The 23,963-nt window shown below is 40.2% G+C and overlaps 1 protein-coding gene across 1 annotated transcript in view; it reads left to right on the forward strand.

The window, feature by feature from the left end:
• The first annotated feature begins 385 nt into the window (after window positions 1-385).
• Window positions 386-23,963, forward strand: part of STAM (signal transducing adaptor molecule) — a 28,332-nt gene continuing 4,754 nt past the window's right edge. The window contains exons 1-10 of the mRNA XM_026649472.2: window positions 386-456; window positions 554-649; window positions 4,188-4,334; window positions 4,681-4,771; window positions 10,192-10,384; window positions 13,778-13,872; window positions 15,798-15,886; window positions 17,667-17,754; window positions 21,136-21,190; window positions 21,793-21,946. Coding sequence (XP_026505257.1) covers window positions 406-456; window positions 554-649; window positions 4,188-4,334; window positions 4,681-4,771; window positions 10,192-10,384; window positions 13,778-13,872; window positions 15,798-15,886; window positions 17,667-17,754; window positions 21,136-21,190; window positions 21,793-21,946 — 1,059 coding nt within the window. The 5' untranslated portion in view covers window positions 386-405. The remainder of the gene's footprint in view (window positions 457-553; window positions 650-4,187; window positions 4,335-4,680; window positions 4,772-10,191; window positions 10,385-13,777; window positions 13,873-15,797; window positions 15,887-17,666; window positions 17,755-21,135; window positions 21,191-21,792; window positions 21,947-23,963) is intronic.

Consider the following 23,963-nt stretch of genomic DNA (forward strand, 5'->3'; position numbering starts at 1 on the left):
TTTACACAGTATATGCAACATACAATGTTTGTTACTTTATGAATGTTTTTTAAAAAACAGTAAGTTTTTTTTCATTAAGTTAGATGGGCTATACAAAACTATAATTCAAAAGATAAAATAAATTTAGCCTAATGGGGAGCTCCTCCTAATTCAGAAATCTAACAATCTTTCACATAGAAATGTTTGGGAAAGTAGAACTGCTAAAGGTACAGTTCTTAAAATTGCATCATGCACAAAAATGTTTTTTGTCCTTGAAGCTAAGAGAATTATTTTCCTGATATTTATGTAAAGCTTGCTTTACTTCTGCCTCTCCCTCATAATGAGATGTGGTTCATGGACTGTAATATTTCAAAGTTGTAATTTTCCCCCTTAATTATTAGGCCTAAGGATTGCCTTCGGTCTATTATGAAGAGAGTGAACCATAAGGATCCTCATGTTGCTATGCAAGCTCTGACAGTAGGTGGCCTTTTCCTTCCTTCCTTCCTTCCTTTTTCCTCCTGCAAAGCTATGTTGTACAATGCGTGGCTGTCTTTTAATTTCTTTTTCTCTTCAGCTTCTAGGAGCATGCGTATCAAACTGTGGTAAAATCTTTCATTTAGAAGTATGTTCGAGAGATTTTGCTAGTGAAGTAAGCAACGTATTGAATAAGGTAATGTATTATGTTCCTTTGTAGGATTTCATGATAGAATCTGAATTAGATGGGGGAAATACCTTTCTGAGAGGTGGAATGGAATCTGTGCTATTGGGGATTGGAAATTGTGTGGGGATGTGAATTTTAACAGAGATGTGAGGGATGGCTGAGGCTATAGTGAGTGAGGGTTGGTAAGGAAATGGTTGCTTGTCAGGTTGTGGTGGGAACAGAGTGTATGCATCAGAACTCTTAAAAAAAAATTAAATTGACTTAATTTATGCATTTAGACTTCTGTAGTAGCTATGAGCATGATTCTCTTTCTCTAAATACTTAAGATGACGCATCTCATAGTAGCACATGTCTTTCTTGTGTATGTGAAACAGCAAATAGTAGGACTCCATTGCCTAGATCTCTTAAAATTTTGACACAGAACTGAAAAATTGGTGAAAGATGAGCTAGATTTGAATAAGTTCCTAAGGCTATGGCAGTCGTCGTCTTCTTCAACACTTAGTCAAACGGTCGGCCATAGCAATCGTTTACCATTTGGTCCGCTCTTGTGCGGCCGCAGGGGGCTTGATGGGCCAAAAGTCTAACGTTGAAACAGACTTGATGCACCCATATACTAGGGGGTCTGCCTCTGGGCTGTCACCGCCCCTCAGTTGGTGGAATTTTATCTTGGATGTGGGATATGGCAGTAAAAAAATTTAAATATTCTTAAAATACAATTTTAATGCTGATAGAGTCCTTACCAATTGTGATTACGTCACGGTTCTTCAGTCTGTTCTTGTTACACTGCTCTAGAGCCAAAATGCTTCTGAAATAAATGTAGTCAAACTTTACTAATTCTGGGTCACTGAGAACGAAAATGATGCTTAAAATTGTTGATTGGCTCTAGTTTTCAAGATATGCTATTGGGTCAGTATATACGACCCTTGACTTGGGAATGGCGGAGGATAAGTGAGTTATAAAGGGAAGGGATCTCAATTTAAACCAGAAATGACTAAAATACATCTTTGACTGGATCTATGAATAAATCTATGACTGGGTTTGGACAGTACTTGCTTTTTAGGCAAAACAATGAATGATGCAATCTGAAGCTGGTATTGCGTCATACATGATATGAATTGCATCATGTTATTCCTAGAAGTCATGGATGATGCAATCATAACGAAGCTTACATCACTCTGCTGAACAAATTGCCCTATATCAGCTCTAGAAATCATATAGTGTCGTGCTCTCTTATTTGTCAGTGTTTGATTGTGCAAAGGGACACATTTCTGTTTAGCCAAAGTGAACAGAGATGCCTCATACTTGTGTGAACAGTGCAGATAACTTCTGCTATGTTTGTGGTGAAGTGACTTTTGCATCACAAAAGCGCAGTATAACCACTATGGTTAAGAAAGCCTATCACCTTTATTTTGGCTGCAAAATTGGAGATCAGGACAAGAGGTGGGCCCCACACATATGCTGCAACACTTGTGCAACAAATCTTCGCCAGTGGTTGAACAGGAAAAGGAAATCTATGCCTTTTGCAGTGCCAATGATTTGAAGAGAGCCAACAGATCATATCAGCAATTGTTACTTCTGCATGGTGCCTCCAGTTGGGAAAGGTGTGTCAAAGAAGAAAAAGTGGACTGTGCATTATCCAAACATTCCATCAGCTATACGCCCAGTACCCCACGGAGAAGGACTGCCGGTTCCTGATGCACCAGAATCATTCTCACTTGAGTCAGACGAGGAAGAGGATGAAACTTCTGGTCCTGAACCATCAATGTCACAGGACCCACATTTTCTCCCATCCTCCTCCTCTGAACCACACCTCATAACACAAGGTGAACTGAATGACCTTGTCAGGGATTTGGAACTACCCAAGAGTAAGGCAGAGCTGTTGGGCTCCAGACTACAGCAGTGGAATCTCCTGGCAGGTGATGTTAGGGTTTCCATGTTCCGTGACCGTCAAAAGGATCTTGTCCCATTCTTCTTCATGGAAGGTGATCTTGTAGCCTGCAACATCGATGGTGTGATGGCAGCCCTCAACATCGTTCACGATCCAGATGAGTGGAGACTGTTCATTGATTCATCGAAGACGAGTCTTAAAGCTGTTTTACTGCATAATGGCAATGTTTTGCCATCAATTCCAGTTGGTCAAGCAGTCCATATGAAGGAAACCTATGACAACATGAAACAACTTTTGAGGTGCATAAACTATGACCAACATCAGTGGCAGCTTTGTGGCGATTTGAAGGTTGTTGCTCTCTTGCTTGGTCTGCAGACTGGATACACAAAGTACTGCTGTTTTCTCTGCGAATGGGATAGTCGTGCAAGAGATTCCCACTACATCAAGAAAGATTGGCCACTCTGACAGTCGTTGGAGCCTGGGAGGAAAAGTGTTCAGCATCCACCACTTGTTGAATCAAGGAAGATTTTGTTACCAGCCTTACACATCAAGCTGGGTCTGATGAAGAACTTTGTCAAGGCCATTGACAAAACACAAGCAGCTTTCAAGTACCTCCGTGGAAAATTTCCAAGGTTAAGTGAAGCTAAGATAAAGGAAGGTGTCTTTGTTGGTCCTCAGATTCGTGAACTTCTTCGAGATGATGCATTTGACCATGCACTGCGTGGCAAGGAAAAGACGGCATGGAAAGCCTTCCAGTTAGTGGCAATAAATTTTCTTGGAAACAACAAGGCAGACAACTACAGGTTGTTGGTGGAAAACCTCCTCAAGGCATACAAAAGCCTTGGTTGCAACATGTCACTAAAGATACATTTTTGGCACTCTCATCTAGATTTTTTTCCACCGAACTGCGGAGCAGTGAGCGACGAGCACGGCGAGCGATTTCACCAGGACATTGCAACAATGGAGAAACGCTATCAGGGCAAATGGAGCCCATCAATGCTTGCAGACTATTGCTGGACAGTGACAAGAGATGCTCCATTTAATGAATACAAGAGACAAGCCAAGAAGCGCCGAGTAGACACTGAATAGGACTAAACTAGGTACATAATAGTTTTTTGCCTTTTGTTTCATAATAAATTTTATGTATATAACCCTTTTGCTGATTTTTAAAGTGTTACATAAACAGGACAGGTGAAATATTATCATGTAAAGCAACCATAAACACATGAAAAGACCTAGGTTTACAATTTATGATTAAAACTCTACTATCTACACAATATACATAGACATAAAATGTAAAAACTTAAATATCTTAGAAACAGTAGCCAATCAGTTGTTTTAATTGTCATATTTGAATTCAGCACATCAAAATACATAATAAATAGCACATTTTATCTCTGAAGCAGACGACTTCTCAAAAATTGTAGACCAGTGTTATCAGACAACTTGTTATCGGACAATACTAATGGTTAAACATTTGAAGAAATTCTCCACCTTAATTTTTTCTGTATGCACCTTTGTTGGGATAGGAAATGAAGAGAATTAAGAGTGCATCAATTTGATTATTTTGTGTACTTCTTGAGATACTAAATTTAATTTAATAAGAAATTATTAGGAGCAGATTCCTAAATTATATAACTTAACTTCTGCCATTTTCAGGGTCATCCAAAAGTCTGTGAAAAGCTAAAAGCCCTCATGGTGGAATGGACAGATGAATTCAAGAACGACCCACAGCTTAGTCTAATATCTGCCATGATAAAAAATCTTAAGGAACAAGGAGTTACATTTCCAGCTGTTGGTTCACAGGTATAATAATATGCAAAAGCTTGTGACTTGAAGTGATGAATGAATTATTGGAATTTCATACAAATTCTGTTTATCTTCGATGTCTGCAGTTTTGTAGATTTACTTTTGAAAGTTATATAATGCTTTTTAGAAACAAGATGCCAACTTATAGAATCGTTAAGAATTCCTCTGTTTTAGACAAAAATTGAATGCTCCTTTAAAGAATGCATGCTGTGATTTACATTGGATTTTAAAATAAATGGCCTCATGAAATTTGGTTGAGACAATGACAGAACAAAATAGTGTGTTTAATGCACTGCCATAAAGTCCATTGTAATTAACTTTCACTTTTTTTGGTGTTGGCTAGGCTGCAGAACAAGCAAAAGCAAGCCCAGCTCTAGTAGCCAAAGATCCTGGTACGGCAGCTAACAAAAAGGAAGAGGAAGATTTAGCAAAAGGTGAGTATATTTATTTTCTGATCTATATGCTTTATGATATAGTTGTTAATATCTACTAAATACATATTGCTTAAGGGTCGGTTTTGTTTTGCCTCCTTTCCTGCGTGTAATAGTATATTTATGGACTGATTGTTTATTATTATGTAAACATAGTTATGATTATTTCCATTTTAAATATTTAAAAAACACGGAAAAGATTAAAAAAACACTTTGTTTTACTTATAGGTATTAAAAGTCATTTTCTCCTTTTTACTTATAGGTATTTAAAAAAAAATCATTCTCTGCTTTTTGAATTAGTGAAGTGAAAAAGTGAAGTGACATTGTAATAGCCTGCTAGTTAAATGTGATCTCAAGGAGAGCTTCACTTTGAAAGACTTAGTGGAAATCCTTTACTTGGTTTTCTCCCTCATTTGGGGGTAGATGAGGCACCTTAGTTGTCTGGAGTATCAAAACTTGATGGGATCAGCAATGCACACAGTGCAAGTGGTGTGCAAAGCTGGCTTAAATTTTTTGCTTGCACTACCCATCCAATGGGAGCTGTGGGGGTGGCACTTGGGGCAGGGGCAGCGTCCGGAGCCCCCTGGCTGCCCCTACATGTAGGAGCCAGTGGGGAGACATGCCGTGGCTTCCAGGAGTCACACGGAGCCGTGGAACGCGCAGAGTGGCACAAGCTCCAGACCCTGCTACCTGGCGGGAGTTCGAGGGCCAGATTAAAATGTTTGAAGGGCCGGATGCGGCCCCCGGGCCATAGTTTGCCCACCCCTGCTGTAGCAGGGTCTATTGACAAGTCACTATGGGTATATCTACACTGCATTGTAAGCCCAGGGTTAGTGGAACTCGAGTCAGCAGACCTGTGTTAGAGGACCTGTGCTTGAACATCTATACTGTTTCTTAACCCTATGCCAAGACTTTTCTGACCCAGGCTCAAACCTGGGGCTCTGGTGTCCACATTGCAGCACACAGACAAACCAACCATATCCCAGAGTCCCTAGCTTCCTTCTGGAATATGGTTGTTCTAGCCTTTTGACCATTATGTGCTGAGGGAAAACTTTAGTGCCCATCCGGCACATTACAGGAAGTTTGAACAGCTTGCCAACACAGCCTGCCGAGCAGCCTTTTTTATCTGTGCATTCCCAGTGCCAGCAACATGGAGCCAGCACCTTTTGAAGAACTTCTCTTGCTTTCGCTTTCACTCCTGTATCAGGAAACAGGCAGGGCACTAGTGGACATTTTGGCAGCATTTTCTGTCCCACTAAAGGAGGATGACGAGGAGGCGGCAGCAGAGGAGGAGTACACTGACATGGCAGACTTGCACTGGCAAATGCTGCTCCATAGAATTGGCATAGCCACTGGTGCCCCCTATATAGACTGGGCCTCAAGCAAAGATTGGTGGAACCACATTGTCATCCAGACCTGTGATGACCAGCAGTGGGTCCAAAACTTTCACCTGAAGAAAGCTGCATTTTGGAGCTTGGTGAGAAGCTTACTCCGACCCTCCAGCCTAAAGACAAATAACTGAGATCGCCCTTGCCAGTCCGGAAGCGCGTTGCTATGACAGTCTGGAAGCTGACTACCCCAGATTGCTATAGGTCGGTTAACAATAAATTTGGTGTTGGAAAGTCGACTGTTGGTAAAGTGGTGGTAGAGGTTTCTGAGGCAATCAGGCATGTGGTTTACTCCAGGGTGGCAGGCATTAAAGATATTCTGGAGGTAATTGCTGTCTTTGAGAGAATGGGATTTCCTAACTGCTCTGGGGCAATTGATGGGACTCATGTGCCATAGTTTGTCCTCCTCAAGGAGCACATGAGTACATAAATCATAAAGAGTGCTACTCCATTATTATGTAGGCCCTCACGTACCACAGAGGTCAATTTATCAATGTCAGCATGGGCTGTACTGGAAAAGGTCACAATGCCAGAGTTTTTCACTACTTGGGAGTCTACATTCATGGACAGACTGTGATGCTATTCCCACCAAATGACATTGACATAAGCGGAGTTACTGTCCCCACTGTTTTTCTGAAGGACCCCACGTGTCCCCTTTTGCCTTGGCTTATTAAACTCTTCTGATTTCAGAGGCCCTGGCAAAAGAAGGTTTAATTATACTCTCAGCAGGTGCAGAATGGTGGTTGAATGTGCTTTTGGCAGATTGAAATTCTGTTAGAGATTTTGACAAACCTGTTTGGATGCCAGTGTCATCAATGCTGTCAGCATGATTGTGGCTTGCAGTGCCCTTCACAATGTTTGTGAAGCCAGAGGTGAGCTATTTCCCTCTGAATGGACCTATGACAGCACGGGGCCACTGATTTGGTGCCTTCAGCCAAGAAGTGCCACCACCACTGCGTGAGCTGGTCGCACCTGGACAATAGAAGTCAGGGATGCTTTGTATTCTCACATTATGGACTTGCATGGCCCAGTGGAGTAGGGGGAATAGTACCTGTATGAATATGTTTGTGGGGGGAAAGTGGCTAATTTTTGCGGGAGTGGGGGGTTCAGTTCTTGGGAGGGGTTTTGGCTTGGTTGTTATGCATTATAATTATGAAAGACATGATGAATTGAAGGGGGGCAGCATGGGTTTATATATGAAATTTATTGTAATGTGAATTGCTGTACCTGGCTAAACAGAAGAATAGTGTTTGCTTACTAATATATAATTGCTCCTGAATGTTTTTTTATCTTTATCATCTCAAATCATGATTGTATCATGTGACGCAGTGATAGCAATAAAATTTCTTGATGACATAAAAGGCTTTATTTGTAAACATGTATTAAAACAGTACAACAGTCACCAGTTGCTCAGCAGGCCAGCTGACATTGCAACAACCCAAAACAAAGACCAGAAGAACTTTTTTTTTTAAAGTGCCAGAAACCATGCAAACCCAGCACAGACCCTCTACCATTACATGTTCCCTGTCCTCACATTCTCCTTTTCCTTTCTTTTCCTGTGTTCCATGTTGAAGGACATAACTTTTCTTATAGTGGTGCCCTATTGCTAAAGGAAGATATTATTCCAAGCAGTTGGTGGGAAACCTGCAGTGTATGCAGCAGAAGTATTAAAATGTATAGTGACTGAACAGCACATCTGTGAGTGGAGTGGGCTAGTCAGCTACTGAGGTGGCCCTTGGAAATATGCCCTTTCCTGCAATGTAACTGCATATCGAGAGTTCCTGCTTCAGGAAAGGTTTGCAGCTATCAATAATCAGGATTGGGTCAGAATCCATGAGAGAATTAACAGGATGCAGCATTAGTTCACACATAGCTTACCCTGTTGTTGCTGCATGCAGACCTCTACAGCCTTCCTCTTCCCCATCCCCAGCACAGTTCTGGACAAAAAATGTCATCCTACCTGTACTTGGGAGCAATAATTTTGTGACCCACAAACAGCATGGACTATCTCTAACTGAAATGGACTAGATTTGGAAATAGAAGACAGTTTCTGAAAAACACACACGCAGTTCACTGTTTCCAGGTGGCTCCATAGATGGTTCAGTGATTACAGAGTGGCAAATTTCAAGCTCTTACTACTGAAAGGAAAACATGAATGACCCTGGCAAACATCTGTGATGTTTAAAGCAGGTTTTTTTTACTGTTTTCAATTCCCGATTCCCATCTTGAACTCCGTGTGGTGGTGGGTGGGGGAGTGGAGGGAGGGAAGGGGATTTCAAAGTGCTCTGAAACAATCTGCCATTAGTAGATACATGCTGCCAGCCAGGGCTTCTCATAACTTCTGCATTGGTTCACAGAGCGGAAATCCCTTCCATTATTGTAGTAATAAACTTTTACTTGGAGTCAGAAACTTAACAGGCTCTGGGGCGGCTTCGGTCTTCACCACCTTTTCTGCAGGCTCGCAGTGGGATGTTCTTCGGGGTGGGAGAGGATGAAAAATCTGTTCCGAGCAGGGACCTAGAATTTGCTGTTAATTCTGTTCCACAGCCTTCTTTGTGATTGGTTTCATAAACAGAGTCCCCTGCTGCTGGCTCCCATCAGTCCCCATGCTGGATTCAGGGACCAGCAGGGCACCATTCTGGCTGACCAGATCGTCATGCACCATGGTTGACTCCTTGCTAGATGCAGTGCCCAGCACTCCGTCAAACTCCTGATAAAACAGCCATGACATTGGTGAATTGCCCAAGATGTGGTTCTTGTCTCTCGTCTTCTGGTACTCACTCTTCAATCTCTTAATACGCTCCCTGCACTGATCACATGTCCGGAAAATCTGCAGAGCTGCCAGCTTTTTAGCTCTTTGGTGGGACACATGGTCATTATTGGTACTTTTGCTGAAGTCCACAGTTTTAGTGGCCTTGCACAGAGAGTCACCAAAATCAGGCTGTGCTCCCGTGGCCATGAAGCAGCACAATTTACACAAGGCTTGTTCTGTTTGGTATACATTGCAAACTCAGGAGTCTGTCCGATAGTGTGCTTGCAGCTCAGTGATCAGAAGAGAATGGGTTAATGTTGACTTACGGAGCTGGTGCTGTATGCTAAAAGAGAGGGAGTGGGGTGGCTTCTGTTTTCATTTGAGTCAATTGGAGATTGTTGAGATAGAGAGGACAGAGGAAGTCGGCCCTTGGAATTGTGGGATACTTCTGGAGGACTCCCAGGACACTAGTCAAGCAAGGCTGCATCTACACTGCAAAGCAATAGGGTTCAAACTCTGAGTGTCCCATCTTCACTTGGGCTGGGACCCTGAGTCTGAGCCCTGGGTTAGCATAATTTCAGTGAAGACAGAAGGGGGGTTAGGCTTGAACCTGAATTTAAGCCTTGGCTTGTGTTGCAGTATAGACATATGCTATATGACTAAGCAGGTTAGCAATGGATATATAGATTCTTTGTATTCATTATATCTATAAAGTTTTTGCACTAGTAGTTGGTGGACATTTCTGACCTTTGACAGATGACAGCTTCAAGATTTTTGTATTACCAAATGTAACTTGTAACCATAAACTGTTAAAAGTGGATTTTTTAAAATAGCAATAATTTTTTTTTCTTTTTAACACTTCAAGCAGCTTTTAGTAAGAATTTAAATTAAATTTGCATGTGTCCAAAGAAAAATATTCATTGAGTTGCAAATGTTTGGATCAAACCCACAGGTACATAAACCTATGGGAAAAACTCCCCCTGACTTCTTTGGACTGAGGCCTTTATGTTTAAGTATTAAGTACTGATTCTGTTCCCATTGAATGCTATAGTAAAGCTCTTATTGACTTCACCTTGAGCAAGATTTTGCCCACTAGCTTTAAGATGATGAAAGTTAGTATTTTTGCTCAATGTAGTTATTTCTAAACAAAGGGAAGAAATTGTGTATTGTGCGACAAATGCAGAGTTATACTACAAAACTAGCATAGAGTAAAATTTACAAATTGTTACATCTGCCCCTTTTTGTATCTGTGAATTTTAAAGGAAATTATTTACTTTTTGTAGCCATTGAATTGTCCTTAAAAGAACAAAGGCCACAGCAAACAACACTTTCCAGTTTGTATCCGAGCACATCAAGCCTCGTAACGAATCACAAACATGAGGGCCGAAAGGTTCGCGCAATCTATGATTTTGAAGCTGCTGAAGATAATGAATTAACATTTAAAGCTGGAGAACTTATAACTGTACTTGATGACAGGTAACTTACATAAATGTTCACAAGTAATGCATGCTAAAGTACATTTCTCAGACATGTTAAATATTAAAATAAATACTAAATCCTCAAACTCTATAGTTACTATATTTTTGACAACACTAGTTAGTATAATCTACATTACTATCATGTATAATGTTGTGATCATATATTGCACTACTCCAATGCTGGTATGCTTTTATTCCTCTATTGGAGGTTTATTGTTTCTCAGGATTGGATTTTATTTTCCTTAATCAGTTTCTTGTACTCGGGTTGCTTTAATTATGATGTTTGTAGACCTGCTTCTGAGGAAGAAATAGATCCAGGATTTAGCTATTTCAAAGTTCTTGGATATCTTCCAGTTTGTTTAGCAAAAAGGTTTTTATTATACACAAATTTAAATTTTCCAAGAGCAGTGTCAGTGCTAATGAATAGTAATTATTAGAATTGTTTGACTACTTCATATTTATACTATGGTAGCATCTAGAGGCCCCAAGCAGGTTCAGTGCTCCATTGTGCTATGTGCATATTTTAACTCCTAGAGCAACAAGTAACTCTTCTTCTTCTCCAGGGAACATTTGCTTTCTAATCAGAGTGTCTGGTTTCTTTTTTTTTTTTTTATCCAAACACAAACACATACACATACACTTATCTTCAAAACTCTTTGGGTTACTGTCCTTCTGCTTCCCTTCTGTTTATTTGGCATTTCTACAACTGATCTAACTAGTAGGTTTTTCACAGTTTTCAGTTGTACTACAATTTCTTGCTTTCTAGGTTCACAAATTGCACAATTTGCATAATTCACAAATTATGATCACATTCCATTCTCCCTTAGACATCCTATCTGTTTTATATGGTGTGTTGTGTATACCATCACTGAAAAGTACAGGAGCATACAGGATTCCTAGGGAGAAGGTAAATCTGTTTCTGTTAAATATTGAGCTGTGTTCTAAGATTTTTCTTTTATTCTTGATATAGTAAGGCCTTACCTACACTTAAAAGTTTTTTTTGTTGATGTTGCTACACCAGCAAAACCCCTTTTAGTGCTGAGTAGCAAAAAAGTGCATTTGCAGGTAGAGCTTATTTTGCTCACCAATCCAGAATAAGATATACCAGCAAAAGTACTTTTTTGCTGATATAACTGCCTGTATAGTCAGACTTTTGCTGGTCTAGATACGTTGTGTGTGTTTAGGATTGTTTGGGGGTTTTGGGGTTCATTTATTTATTTATTTTGTAAACAACACTAATTCACATAGCTATGCTGCTAAATCTCTTAAATGTAGATTCGGCCTAAATTGAATGGGATGATGAGATTTTAAAATCTTGCTAGTTTTTCTAAAAATGCCATGTATATATCACTGAAATGGTGATTTAAAAAAAAAAAAAAAAGCATACACTTCACTCTCTAGACATTTATGTTAGTAACAATAAATAAGACACTAATCACTGTCTGTCTAATTCATATTTTAAAAAATTGTCTCATCTACATTCTCTAAGCACATGTACAGCTTTTAAACTGGTAACTAAACAAAAACATTTTACAGATTGGTTTAATGCCAACAAAGGACTCTGCCTCGAACTATCAAGATTTTCCAACCAGTTATTAATCACAGGAAATCCCCTGTGCCTCTGTTGGTATTATGTAAGTAGTAAAACTTAACTAACAGCTCAATATTAAATAAAAACAGACATAACTTTCTTTCTCAAGTGACTGTGCTGGAATCTCTCAGCAATGCAGGAAGTCTGTCATTGTGAGGATGCAATATGGAGAGTAAAAAAAACCTAATCAGGATGTTGGGATTCCCTCTGAGACTTTTCCACTCGGCTTATCCAGAACACCTTGTCCAGTTCTGGGAGAACACTTCATCCAGTTCTCTGGGATCCAAAACCCTCAGTTTGACTTTGGATTTCATCATTCAGGTTCCTTTATTTGTCATACAGCAAAGCTATGTCGAGTTGATCAGACTCAAGTGTAGGGCTGGGTATAGGGTATACCATACATCCGAAGTTACACAGACAACTTTTTCCTATACATACATTTATACATTACATTGTATTTGCTATACATTAAATCACACGTTTTTGGATTGGCTTTGTTACTTTGCGGGAACCATCCCCTGTACAGCATACTCTATCCATGTGCTGTTCACATGGAACCCTGATCTTTACATTCCAGGTTTATTTTGTCTATAGTTTATCTTGTCTAACATCAGGGTGTTGCTGCTTATCCTAGCTATCACAGACATCCTGATTTCAGCATACTGTTTGTCAAGCCCCTATTTACAACTTAATCTTCCATTCACCTTCCCTATTATGCCCATTAAGAAACGAGGCAAGTTACTTATGTCAAGCCAGGCCTACCCAGTAATACCAACTGAAAATTCCCTGTATTTATTTTACAATTTGGCTGTTTATATGAAGGCTGGAAAGTTCTGTTTTCTTTAAAATGTTGTTGATCAACGATATAAACATATCAGAGGGGTAGCCGTGTTAGTCTGGATCTGTAAAAAGCAACAGAGAGTCCTGTGGCACCTTTAAGACTAACAGATGTATTGGAGCATAAGCTTTCGTGGGTGAATGCCCACTTCGTCGGATGCATATATAAACGTAGCCTTTCCAGAAAGAAGAAATAGTGGAATGCACAAAGATTTAGCTAATTAACTAATATGAATATACAATGTGGACCAAAGATGACCTTTTTGGCTTCTGCAGTATTCAGCAAAATACCTGGCTTCCTGCCCATCTATTTAGGGTTTGATCCTGCAAGGTGCCAATTGCCTTCCGCTCCCATTGGTATTGTCTAGCACTTTGCAGGATCCAAGCCCTTAATGCAGAAGCTTAAAATCAGTACAGAAACATAAATGTTAGAATTGTCATACCAGGTTAGATCAGTGGCCCTTTCAGTCTAATATCCTGTCTCTGGCATTGTCCATTACCAGCTGATTCAGAGGAAGGTGCAAGAAATCCTGCATCGAGCAGTTAAGGAATGACCTGCCCATAGGAAAAGTTTCTTACTAATCCATGTCAGTTGGGGGTTGACTTCCATCTTTTAGAGGGAGAGAAACCTTCATATTCTTAAACTCTTCTAACCCTTTAATCCTTACTATAATTATGGATGTATCTATATAAATATTCAGTCCTTTTTGGATTCTTGTTAAGTTCTTATCTTAAAGTTTCTAACGGGATACTGTGAAAAAAGAGAGGCATGCGAAGTCCATAAAAAAACTTTTGGAAATATCGGGCTGCTCATATTCAATATTTGGACACATACGTTAGAACCCCATGTTTAAATTAACTTATTTGCATGTTGAATGTTTTTATTTAAATGTCTCACATTTTTACTTGAATTATGCTGTAATGTAGAGCATTTTATATAAAAACTATTTTTTTAATCTTCAGTGATCCAAACTGGTGGAAAGGTGAAACTCACCAAGGAATAGGATTATTTCCCTCTAATTTTGTAACAGCTGACCTTACTGCTGAACCAGAAATGAGTGAGTAACACTATGTTCATGCTGAAGAATATTTATACAACACAATGCACCCAATATTTGTTTTGATATTTTTGGTCTGCGCATACAGTGGTATAAGCACCATTAAAAATGAGAAATAAACCGTTCTGAATCTATTCCAAGCGAAATAATAATTATCTCAATAAAGTTCAACATACAGCCTCCAATCCTAATGTTCTTGTCTACATCTAGGTCAGTGTAGATACGACTCTTCATAATCTGTCACTTCACTAAGGGACTTGTAAGTTCTTGTCCACTGAGGACCCTGCCACCAGAGTGTTCTGCTCTGAGACACAAGTAGGCAATTCTAGCAGTTAGCGTGGAATGCCCAGCTGTCAAAGAGGGACTGCTAAGCTATAAGATGCAGATACTAGCACCAGGGGACCCTACAGATAGAAGAAGATAGGAGTCAGGATTCTACAGCCAATAATGTGGGCAACCCTTCCTTCCCAGATACTCTGCAGAGACGGGTACAGCTATACCTGGGCTTGGGGTTTATTCTTGTAAAAGGGATCTCCCATTCAAAGGACTTTGTCTGCCCGATCTGCTTATGAGCATGTGCATCACGCTTTGGACTTCAGAGTCACTCTAGAATCCACAAAAAGAGAGAGCATGAAAACATCATCGTCGGACCAACGGACTACGTGAAGAAGAAGGGTTCTCCCAGAAAGTCTATTTCCCTTCGGACGTTTTCATTAAAGTATACCCACGTTATTCTACTTTGTAGCTCATTTATAAGGTTAAGCGGAACCAAGGATCCTCCGCTGCATCCTTACAAACAGTAGTGGTATCTACCTGTCTTAGAGAACTATTCTGTAAATGATCCTTGATCCTACAAAAAAAAAATAAAAATAAAGCTTACCAGGGCAGTGACTGGGATGAAAGTAGAAAAGGCGAGAGCTCCAGCAGAAGAAATCTGTGAATTGGCCATTGCTTCCACCTTTCATAATTTCAAACATTTTACCTCCAAGAATCCTAAGGTGCAGCTTTCAACTGGAAACAATTCAATGCTGTGGCTGAAGTTAAAGTTAAAAACAAATCAGCTGTAACACTCTTATTTGTGAAGGTGCTTTTTTTGCCCTATTAGTTCTGCTCTGACTCCTTCACAAAAGTATAGGATTGGTGGACATGTACTGAATGAAAGGAACAGTTTGCTGTGTTAGTTTCTTTTAAAAGAAAATGTTCAGTCTGACCCTCTTTGAGCACTTAAGTAAAAAGAATAAATGTTAAATATTCAATAAGGCTTTCAGGGTGACAAATTATAAATTTAAATCTGATTTAATTTTTCATTAGACTTATTGGTGGGTTTGTAAGGTTGGGTACTTTTACCACCTTTGACAAATTTATGTTGAGATGGGAGTGGATGCAACCAAGAAATGTTTTTTTAAAGTATGCATGTGCGTGCACATGTTCACGCTCACACACACATCAACAATCCTAATAGGTGGTGCTACCATCTTATTTTATATATCTGTAGATCAATCTATATATAAAATTATAAAATATGGCTTACTTCTAAGTAGTTATTGATAAAGCAAGAATTTTCCTCTGCACTTTAACATCAGGGTATCTGTTTACTTACTTTCACTTGGAGGACATTCCAGCTCCTAAAAAAGGCCTTGGGTAAAATTTTCAGAAGCATCTAAGTCCTATCTTCAAAAGTGATCGACCCATGTCTTTAAGTGCTTAGTAATAAGATTACAAATATAAATATGTCAGGAGGTTCAGTTTTGTTTTTCAGAAAACAAATATTTCAATTCCTTAAACTTTGTTTCTTTTTTCAGTTTCAAGTTTACAATGTGTTTCAACCGCCAAATAATTTAAATGGCAGACAAAATGTTTTCAGCGTAACATTTTATTTTGCAGTTGGGATTTACTTTTTTTTAAAAAGTCCATGTGTTTTACAGTGAAAACGGAGAAGAAAACAGTACAGTTCAGTGATGAAGTTCAAGTAGAGACAATAGAACCTGAGCCTGAACCAGTTTATATTGATGAAGTACGTACAATTAAAAATATTGCTTTCAGCATTTAATACATCTAAACCAATGGTGTCCAATCTCCTCAGTCCAAGGGCCAAAAATATTCCGAAATATCAAGGGGACCACAATCTAGAAGGGGAGAGGCACTTCAGACTTGCAATTTTTTTTTTTTTTTTTTTTAACACTTCTTCTCTCATATGTTCTTATTAAATTGAATTAGGAGCAGCTTCCAACTTGGGTTCCTAGCACCAAACTGTAGGTTCAGACTGCAGATTCACTTTCAAATTGGGCTTCCTTTTCCCAATTCTACTTTTATTGGCCCATCTCTCAGAAACACCGTATCTTGGCCCTCTTCTCCAACATGTCTCCTGTGTAAACACTGCCTTCTGCCCCAGTCTCTGAAGGAACTTTTTCTTTCATTACCCAGGAATCTCAGCCTTGCCTCATCATAAATAGCCTCAAGGATTCAGGCCATCTTTTCTTCAGCATCTCCTCATTGTTCCCAAGAACACACACTAGCCCCAGATCTTTCCTTCCTTCTCTCTGTTCTTCAGGAATACCCTCGCTCTCCAAAATCCCTCCCTTCTACCCATGACCTGCCCCTTCCCCAAATTTAAGTTACTGAGGCCCTACAACTCTCCTAATATCAATTACATCTCTCCCTAATTCTGTGAGACCCCTACTTCTGCTGCCCCTTCGTAGTGTTTTCTTTTCTGGGAGCCCCCACTGCTATTGCATTTGTGCTGTGCTGCTGTTGAGCTGCGTGCTTGTTCCCTTTCCCTTCTGCTCTTGGGAAGACTGTGTGGTTCCAGCCTTCTGCTTTCTCACTATATGCTGCTTTCCTCTAAAAACATGCCTTGATGGGCAAAAGGGGTGTGTGTTTAAATTGAGTTAGCTTAACACAGTTAACATGGCTTCCAGCATGTTAAACTACATCTTAGTGTGGCTTTTCAACTGTACCGAGCTAACATGATTGAAAAGTACACCTTTTTGCCCATCAAGACGAGACTATGAAGGCCAAGCAGCTCAGCACCTGCTTTGCTCTTAGCTTTCTCCTTCCCTTCCTTTATTTAGGTGCTTATCGACCGCTAGTTATACTTTCAAAATATGGCTTATTTTTTAATACATATATAGTTGGAGCTATTTCTTTTAGCGTACTTACTACGTGCACTTTGTAGATACTTGCATATTCCACTAGGTGGTAGCATTGCTTATGTAATTGAAGTAGAATGAAAAGTAGAAGCTGCTTATAAAATAAAATTCTGAGGAATGACTTTTATATATGAGGGACATTCTGCATTTCACGTTATTAACCCATTTTTGTCATATTCATTGCTTATCCTTTTTAATTCTCTACTGACTTTCTTTAAAGTTACATTTGCTTTGTGTGCAGTTGAAACTTTCAGATGGATAACTGTCTCCTGGGAAGTAAGAAACTCAATGGAAACTTCTTAAAATAACACTTTTTCAGGAGAGTAAATGGAGCATTCTTGCTCCTTTTGTGCTGTTAGGATTTTTTTTATTTTTTTGGAGGGGATGTGTTTGGCCCTGTGATAATTACCATTATTAGCAATGAAAATCTTACATAAAGGCTCATACTGTTGTTCATATCTGCTGAAACTAAGTGTGTTGTTAATGCTGGTAGAGTCCCTATCTTAGAGGATCAGAAAGATCATTGTGTGTGTGGCGGGGGGACGGGACGGGACATAAAGGAATATTGCATTACAGTAATCTTATGGAATCCAATGTAAAACCCAGCTATTTTTTCCTATACTAATTCTCTTATTTTCATTATAGGATAAAATGGACCAACTGTTACAGATGTTACAAAGTGCAGATCCAACTGATGATCAGCCAGACCTCCCAGAGCTGCTTCATCTTGAAGGTAAGGAAACTTTTTTTTTTTTTTTTTTTTTTTTTTTGAATGATTGTCCACATGAATTCCACTGTGGTGCACTTTAAACTCATCCTCCTAAGGGCCAGAAGCCTGAAAAGGCCAGGCCACCTGAGGTTCCCTGCTACTGCTTGCCAATACCGCTCCCCTAAATTCTCAGATTGCATCTCTGTTGGCACCTGCACTCCTGGGTGCCCCAACACCCAAAGCAAACACTGCACTGAGTGACTTAACTGTGGGCCGGTACTGGAGTCACCTCTTCTTTGCAGGATTCAGGATGGTCATATCCATTCAACCAGCTTCTGAGATATTGGTACATCAAGTTAAGCTGGTATCCCCAGTACCACCATCTCCTCTCCAAATGCAGGCCACTCCCAATAGAATGGCTTTTGCGATACACTTCTTCCTTTTCTTTCTCATCTCCCACCCATTCACTTTCCCCTTCTTGGGTAGCACAATTGGAGTCAGAAAGGGATTCTAGAGATTTCATGAGGTAGCAGGAAGAGGCCTGGGACCCATAGGCTTACAGCCCTATTGGTAGCCCCCCTCCTCCATCCCTCAGTGTTCCAACTAGCGCAGCCTTAAGTCCTAGAAAGGCAGCAGGAGGAAAATGAGGAAGAGCATCAAATACCAAGGAGAAGAACACCTACTCCCCTATGTGACTTTCCTCCCCAGGTAAGGCAATAAACCCCTCTACATCTGCCTCAGTGGATGACTTCACAGTGTTCCAGAACCTCATTAGGCACAAAGCAGAGACCCAGGATTTTTTCTAGATAGATAGATATGTAGGTCAGGCAAAACCACACACTTTTTTGTATATCTTACACCCTTCCACACACGGCAGGGTCCCCATGCCAAAAAACTTGTGGCATGCAACAGCATCCATCCGAGCCTGGTTGCTGGCTAGATGACATTCATTGAAGGAAGCTGTTCAGCTGAAATTCAGAACATTGTGCTCCAAAGCAGGAAAGCATCAATCCAACCAATTTATAAAGCTAAGTAGAAGAGGTTTCCTATTTGTACATCTCAGCACCAGCTGTCTCCCTTGACAGCACCCATTTCAGCAATATTGGAATGCTTATTGGCCCTGAAACTATACAGGTTCATCTAGCAGAAATGTCTGCACATCACCCTTCCATCCAAGGGTTACACTATGTTTTACCTCCACTAGTAAGGTTCTTTAAGGACCCCATTCATATTTTTTCTCCCCGTTTGGGAGATCCCTCGCTCTAGGGACTTCAATATAGTTGATGGATGTCTCTCCCCCCACCCACATACACACAAACTTTGAACTCTTAGTAGTATGTGTCTGTTTCACTTATCTATTAAGACAGTCTTTTAGTGGCCATTACATCAGGTTAAAGGGTAGGTGAAATTCAGGCCCTCGTGGTAGGTATCCCTTACAGTATTTCATAAGAACAAGGTTTCTCTCCATCCTCATCCCAAGGTCCTGCCCAAGAATATTTCAGAATTCTATGTGAACCCACATACTTGTCTCCCAGTTTTCTTCCCCAAGCCTCATTCAATGTTAGGGGAAACTACACTTCTGGCACTTGGTATAGTAAGGTCATTGTCTTTTTACAGTGACAGGAAAAAATTATTCAGGAATGCACCTAGACTGTTTGTGGCCTTTGTAGAGAGGCTTATGAGTCAGACCAGTGGTGGGCAACCTGCGGGAGGTGGCAGCCAGCACGTCCCTGTGGCTCGCAATGCTTCCCGCAGCTCCCATTGGCCGGGAACGGCGAACCGCAGCCACTGGGAGCTGCGGGCAGCCGTGCCTGTGGATGGTCAATGTAAACAAGCTGTCTTGCGGCCCGCGAGCAGATTACCCTGATGGGCCGCAGGTTGCCCACCACTGAGTCAGACAGTATCCTCTGAGATTATCTATGTGGGGTCCCCAGCTGTATAAGGGCACATCATGAATTAGCCAGGTTAGATCCACCTAGCCAAGCAGCCTCTGCTGCCTTTTTGAAGAATGTCCCTGTTTCTGAAATCTATAGCCCAGCAACATGGAGCATAGTCCACACTTTTACAAGACATTGTTCTTTAATAGAGGTTTCCAGTTCAGATGCCCACTTTGTTTGGGCTGTCCTGCAGTCACGGTTGAAGTAGGACTCCTACTACCTACCTCCAAGCAAACAGATACCTGCTTGTTAGTCACCAAGAATGGACAATCACTTGAAGAAAGAACGATTACTTTCCTGACAGTGACTGTGGTTCTTTGAGACATGTTGTCCACTTAAATTCCATGACTCACCCTCCTTCCCCACTACTTATGGATTTGTACTCCTCTGGGATTCTGTATGGGTGGAGAAACTCAGGGGCTGGGCCTGCTCTGCTTTATGCCCTCGGTTGTGGGGGAGGAATAGGGCTTGAGCCATACAGGATGCAGGCCTGGCCCCAGTGGATGCTGCTAGCCAAGATCCCAATCTTGTGCATATAGGGCTCATTTGCACCAAGAGTGGAATCCATGCGTACAACACACCTTGAAGAAGCACAGTTACTGTAGGTAACCATTCTTTTTTAAACTTGCAAAAATAACTTGATATATTTATAGAAAGTCAGAGGCTAGAGGCTAATGACTATTTTTTTTCTGTCACTGGTCTGCTGGGTTACCTTGGGCAAGTGACTTCACCTCTGTTCCCAATTTTCTTCATCTGTAAAATGGTGATAATATTTGCCTCCTGTGTAAAGTGCTTTTGAGATCTAGTGAAAAATGATAAGAGCTAGGTGGTATTATTATTATTATTTTTTGCAACAGTCTATTAATATATCTTGACCATCATCAGAATTGCCTTCTTGATACAAATTCCAGGGTTGCAGTACTGTGAAGAAACAGTGAGAACTGCAAAAGCTTCTTGAGTTATTCCACTTCCTCAAAAATGTAAGGGGGAGAGGGGGATTTATGCTGGGTTTTGTTGCTTCCCAGTTTGCAAAATCTAACTTGGAGAAGCTAGGACTCAACCTTTAATAAAAAAGGTACATAACCAACTTTTACTCTAGCTTTTATGAATCACAAGTTAAATTGTATTTGTGATCTTAGAAATTTCTTTTGACGTCTAAATATTTTAAATACACCTCTACCTCAATATAACGCTGTCCTCGGGAGCCAAAAAATCTTACCGCGTTATAGGTGAAACCACGTTATATTGAACTTGCTTTGATCCACCGGAGTGCGCAGCCCCGCCCCTCCGGAGCACTGCTTTACCGTGTTATATCCGAATTCGTGTTCTATCGGGTCGCGTTATATCGAGATAGCTGTGTAGCTGTTTTTTTTTTAAAAGCACTTGCAACAATGTTTACTTTCTGATTTTCAGTACAAACAACTGAAATCTTCATGATTCTGATTATATATATTTAATTCTCTCCTAGCAATATGCCACCAAATGGGACCTCTCATTGATGAAAAGCTGGAAGATATTGACAGGTAAGAAAGTACATATATATGCTGATACTGATTATTAAGGCTCAGACTCTTTTGAAATAATAGCAAAAGTACCAATCGTTTACATTATGGCTTGCTATCAATAATTTCAGTATAATATGTGCCAGAGAAAGTACATGTAGTTAATAAAGTCCTGCTCCATGATTATGGCTCCTGGGCAGTATGGTAATATAAATAATAGCGGTGTCCCTCATGGGAAGATGACTGAGGGGATTTTCTCTCAAAGGAGTGCTAGTACTTTCAGTGTGAATGATTTCTTTTGCTAACTTTAGAATGCTGAAATATTGTATCTCCTGCCTATACTCAGGAGTAACTAATTAAAATGTCTTGCTTGTCTACGTGATGAAGAATTAATATTTCTGACTACTAGTCAGAGTTATAACACTTGATCAGTGTGTCTAGGCATCACTTCCCATGCAGTAAGAGTAGTTTGCTATGGTACCTCATCATGTACAGATCCACTGTATTACCCAGTTCAGTATAAATAGCTAAAATGTACAGTAAGCCATATGATAGATGATATATGAAGATATTTCTATAAAAGGGAACTTGAATTTACATTAAAATATTATTAATTATTCCAGGAAACATTCAGAACTTTCAGAGCTCAATGTTAAGGTCATGGAGGCTCTTTCATTATATAACAAGTTGATGAACGAAGATCCAATGTATTCCATGTATGCAAAACTACCAAACCAACATTATTATATGCAGTCTTCTGGTGTTTCTGGCTCTCAGGTATATATTTGATTTTAAAGACCTGGAAGATATTGAATATTTATTGAGCTGATTATGGCTAAGTTGCCTTGTAAGTTATCAGTGATGCACTACGACTAATCATTGTACAAAGTTAGCCACTATGAGAAAAAATGGTCTTACAGCAGTAAAATGAATATACAGTAACTTTTTAAAGCAGCAGATCACAGAAACTTGGAAGCCTTATTGTCTGAGTGTATATTCTATGCAAGCAAGTGACCCTTATCTATTTTCTTTGGTACCCTCTATGGACAGAATCTGCAGCCTCTCCCTTATTTCCCTAGTTACCGTTAGACCAGTTAACTTAATCTCATCTTTTTTTCCTGAGGTGAGGATGTTTTGTTGTCTCCAGAACTAAACTGTACTACGTTCCCAGCATTCGCAGTCAAATACAAATTATAGTTGTATTTAAACAAAACACTGTTTATGTAAGAGACAACACAAAAATAAAGAGAACCTTTAAACTTGTTCATGTTCAGTTGCAGGCTTTGAAAAGATTTTCTAGGACAGATTCTGACTTAATTTAGCTCTGTTTTGTTTATTTCAATTTATAAAATTTACAAAAAAAGTGCTTATCCTGTGCCCCTGGTGCCAGTGTGAAAATAAAATGAACAAAAGGAAAGCCAGCAGTTCCTTCAGACCAAGCCAAAAAATAACCAGCCACAGTAAAGTTTAAGTTCAACCATATGTTCTTTCCATCACAAACAACCTCTTCTATTATCTTCCTTGCCCAAAACCCTGTGTAGGAGTTGCTCTTAAATTACAGAATTACATGGGTAGCAGTACACTTAAGGTACATCTGCATGCTTCTTGGCAGTAGCATGTAGAGGCCGTAGCCACCCAGCATGGCTATAAATAGCAGTGTAGATGGTGAGGTACGGCTTAGGTGAGTAGAGTAAAGATACACCTGAAGGGCATCTGTATGTATGCAAGTACATACCCCATGTGCTCTCGACATGCCCAAGTTGTGCTTCCTTCTTTACACCACTAAAAATAGCGGTTTATAGTGTTCTGCTCCTGGAGTAGGAAAAGTCTCTGGCAGCAAGGGAAGTCTCAGGTGAGGGGAGGCAGCGGGGAAGCAGAGGGGAATGCTCTGCCAGCACCCTGATGCTGGAGCCCTTCCTCGCCTCAAGGGAAAGATTCTGGCAGCACGAAAAGACTCTGGCAGCTCCCAACTGCTGAAGCCTTTCCTCATCGCAGTGAAAGGCTCCGGTAGCAGGGAGCAGGTGAAGCTTTTCCCCGCTCTCCCCCCCCCCCCCCCCCCACCAGAGCTTTTCACCCACACATGAAACTACACACTGCAGTGTGGACACAGCCTGCTTTTTGCTGTGGCCTGTAGCTACATGTACACTACATACCACCTTATATGTCAACACCAGTTCATCATTCAGTTTTTTGGTTCTCAAATGTAGAAGGCTCTATTCATTCTCCTAACTTAACAGTCTTGTAGCTCTTTTAGTTCATACTTCCATTCAGTTCATATACTATGGAGATTTCTAAAGTCCTTATAAACATGTTAGCCATTGTAATTCTTCTAATACACAATTACCATTTTATTTTCTAGTTTATGAAATATCAGAGGTGTCAAGTATTTCAAGCTGTGCAATGTCTTAATTGCCTTTTATGTATTTGGTCACTTCTAAGGACTTTCCTAAACATCAGAGAGAAGGGTTGGTTCATTTTTTTTAATGAAGTCCAAAAATATGAGCCAGCTAATGAACTTCTGTATTTCCCACCACTGTGGTTTTGGGTAAACATTACTGGAAGAATTGGTTCTTTTACTTTCATAATTAAACCCATCCATTTATCTGTGATGTCTTCTGACAACTGCCTTTTCTTTGCATAATGACATCGGAACAAATCATTAGAAATCCTGAGTCTCTGCACCTACACGTAATCAGGTTCAGCAGACACCCATAGCAAATGATTTAGCTGCCTTACAAACAGGCATATATCTAACCTCAGAAGAAATACAAGACTTTTGGGATGGAGAGGAGTC

The sequence above is a fragment of the Terrapene carolina genome, unplaced genomic scaffold (genome assembly GCF_002925995.2).
Source record: "Terrapene carolina triunguis isolate 2854851 unplaced genomic scaffold, T_m_triunguis-2.0 Scaffold84, whole genome shotgun sequence".
Classification (NCBI taxonomy): domain Eukaryota; kingdom Metazoa; phylum Chordata; order Testudines; family Emydidae; genus Terrapene; species Terrapene triunguis.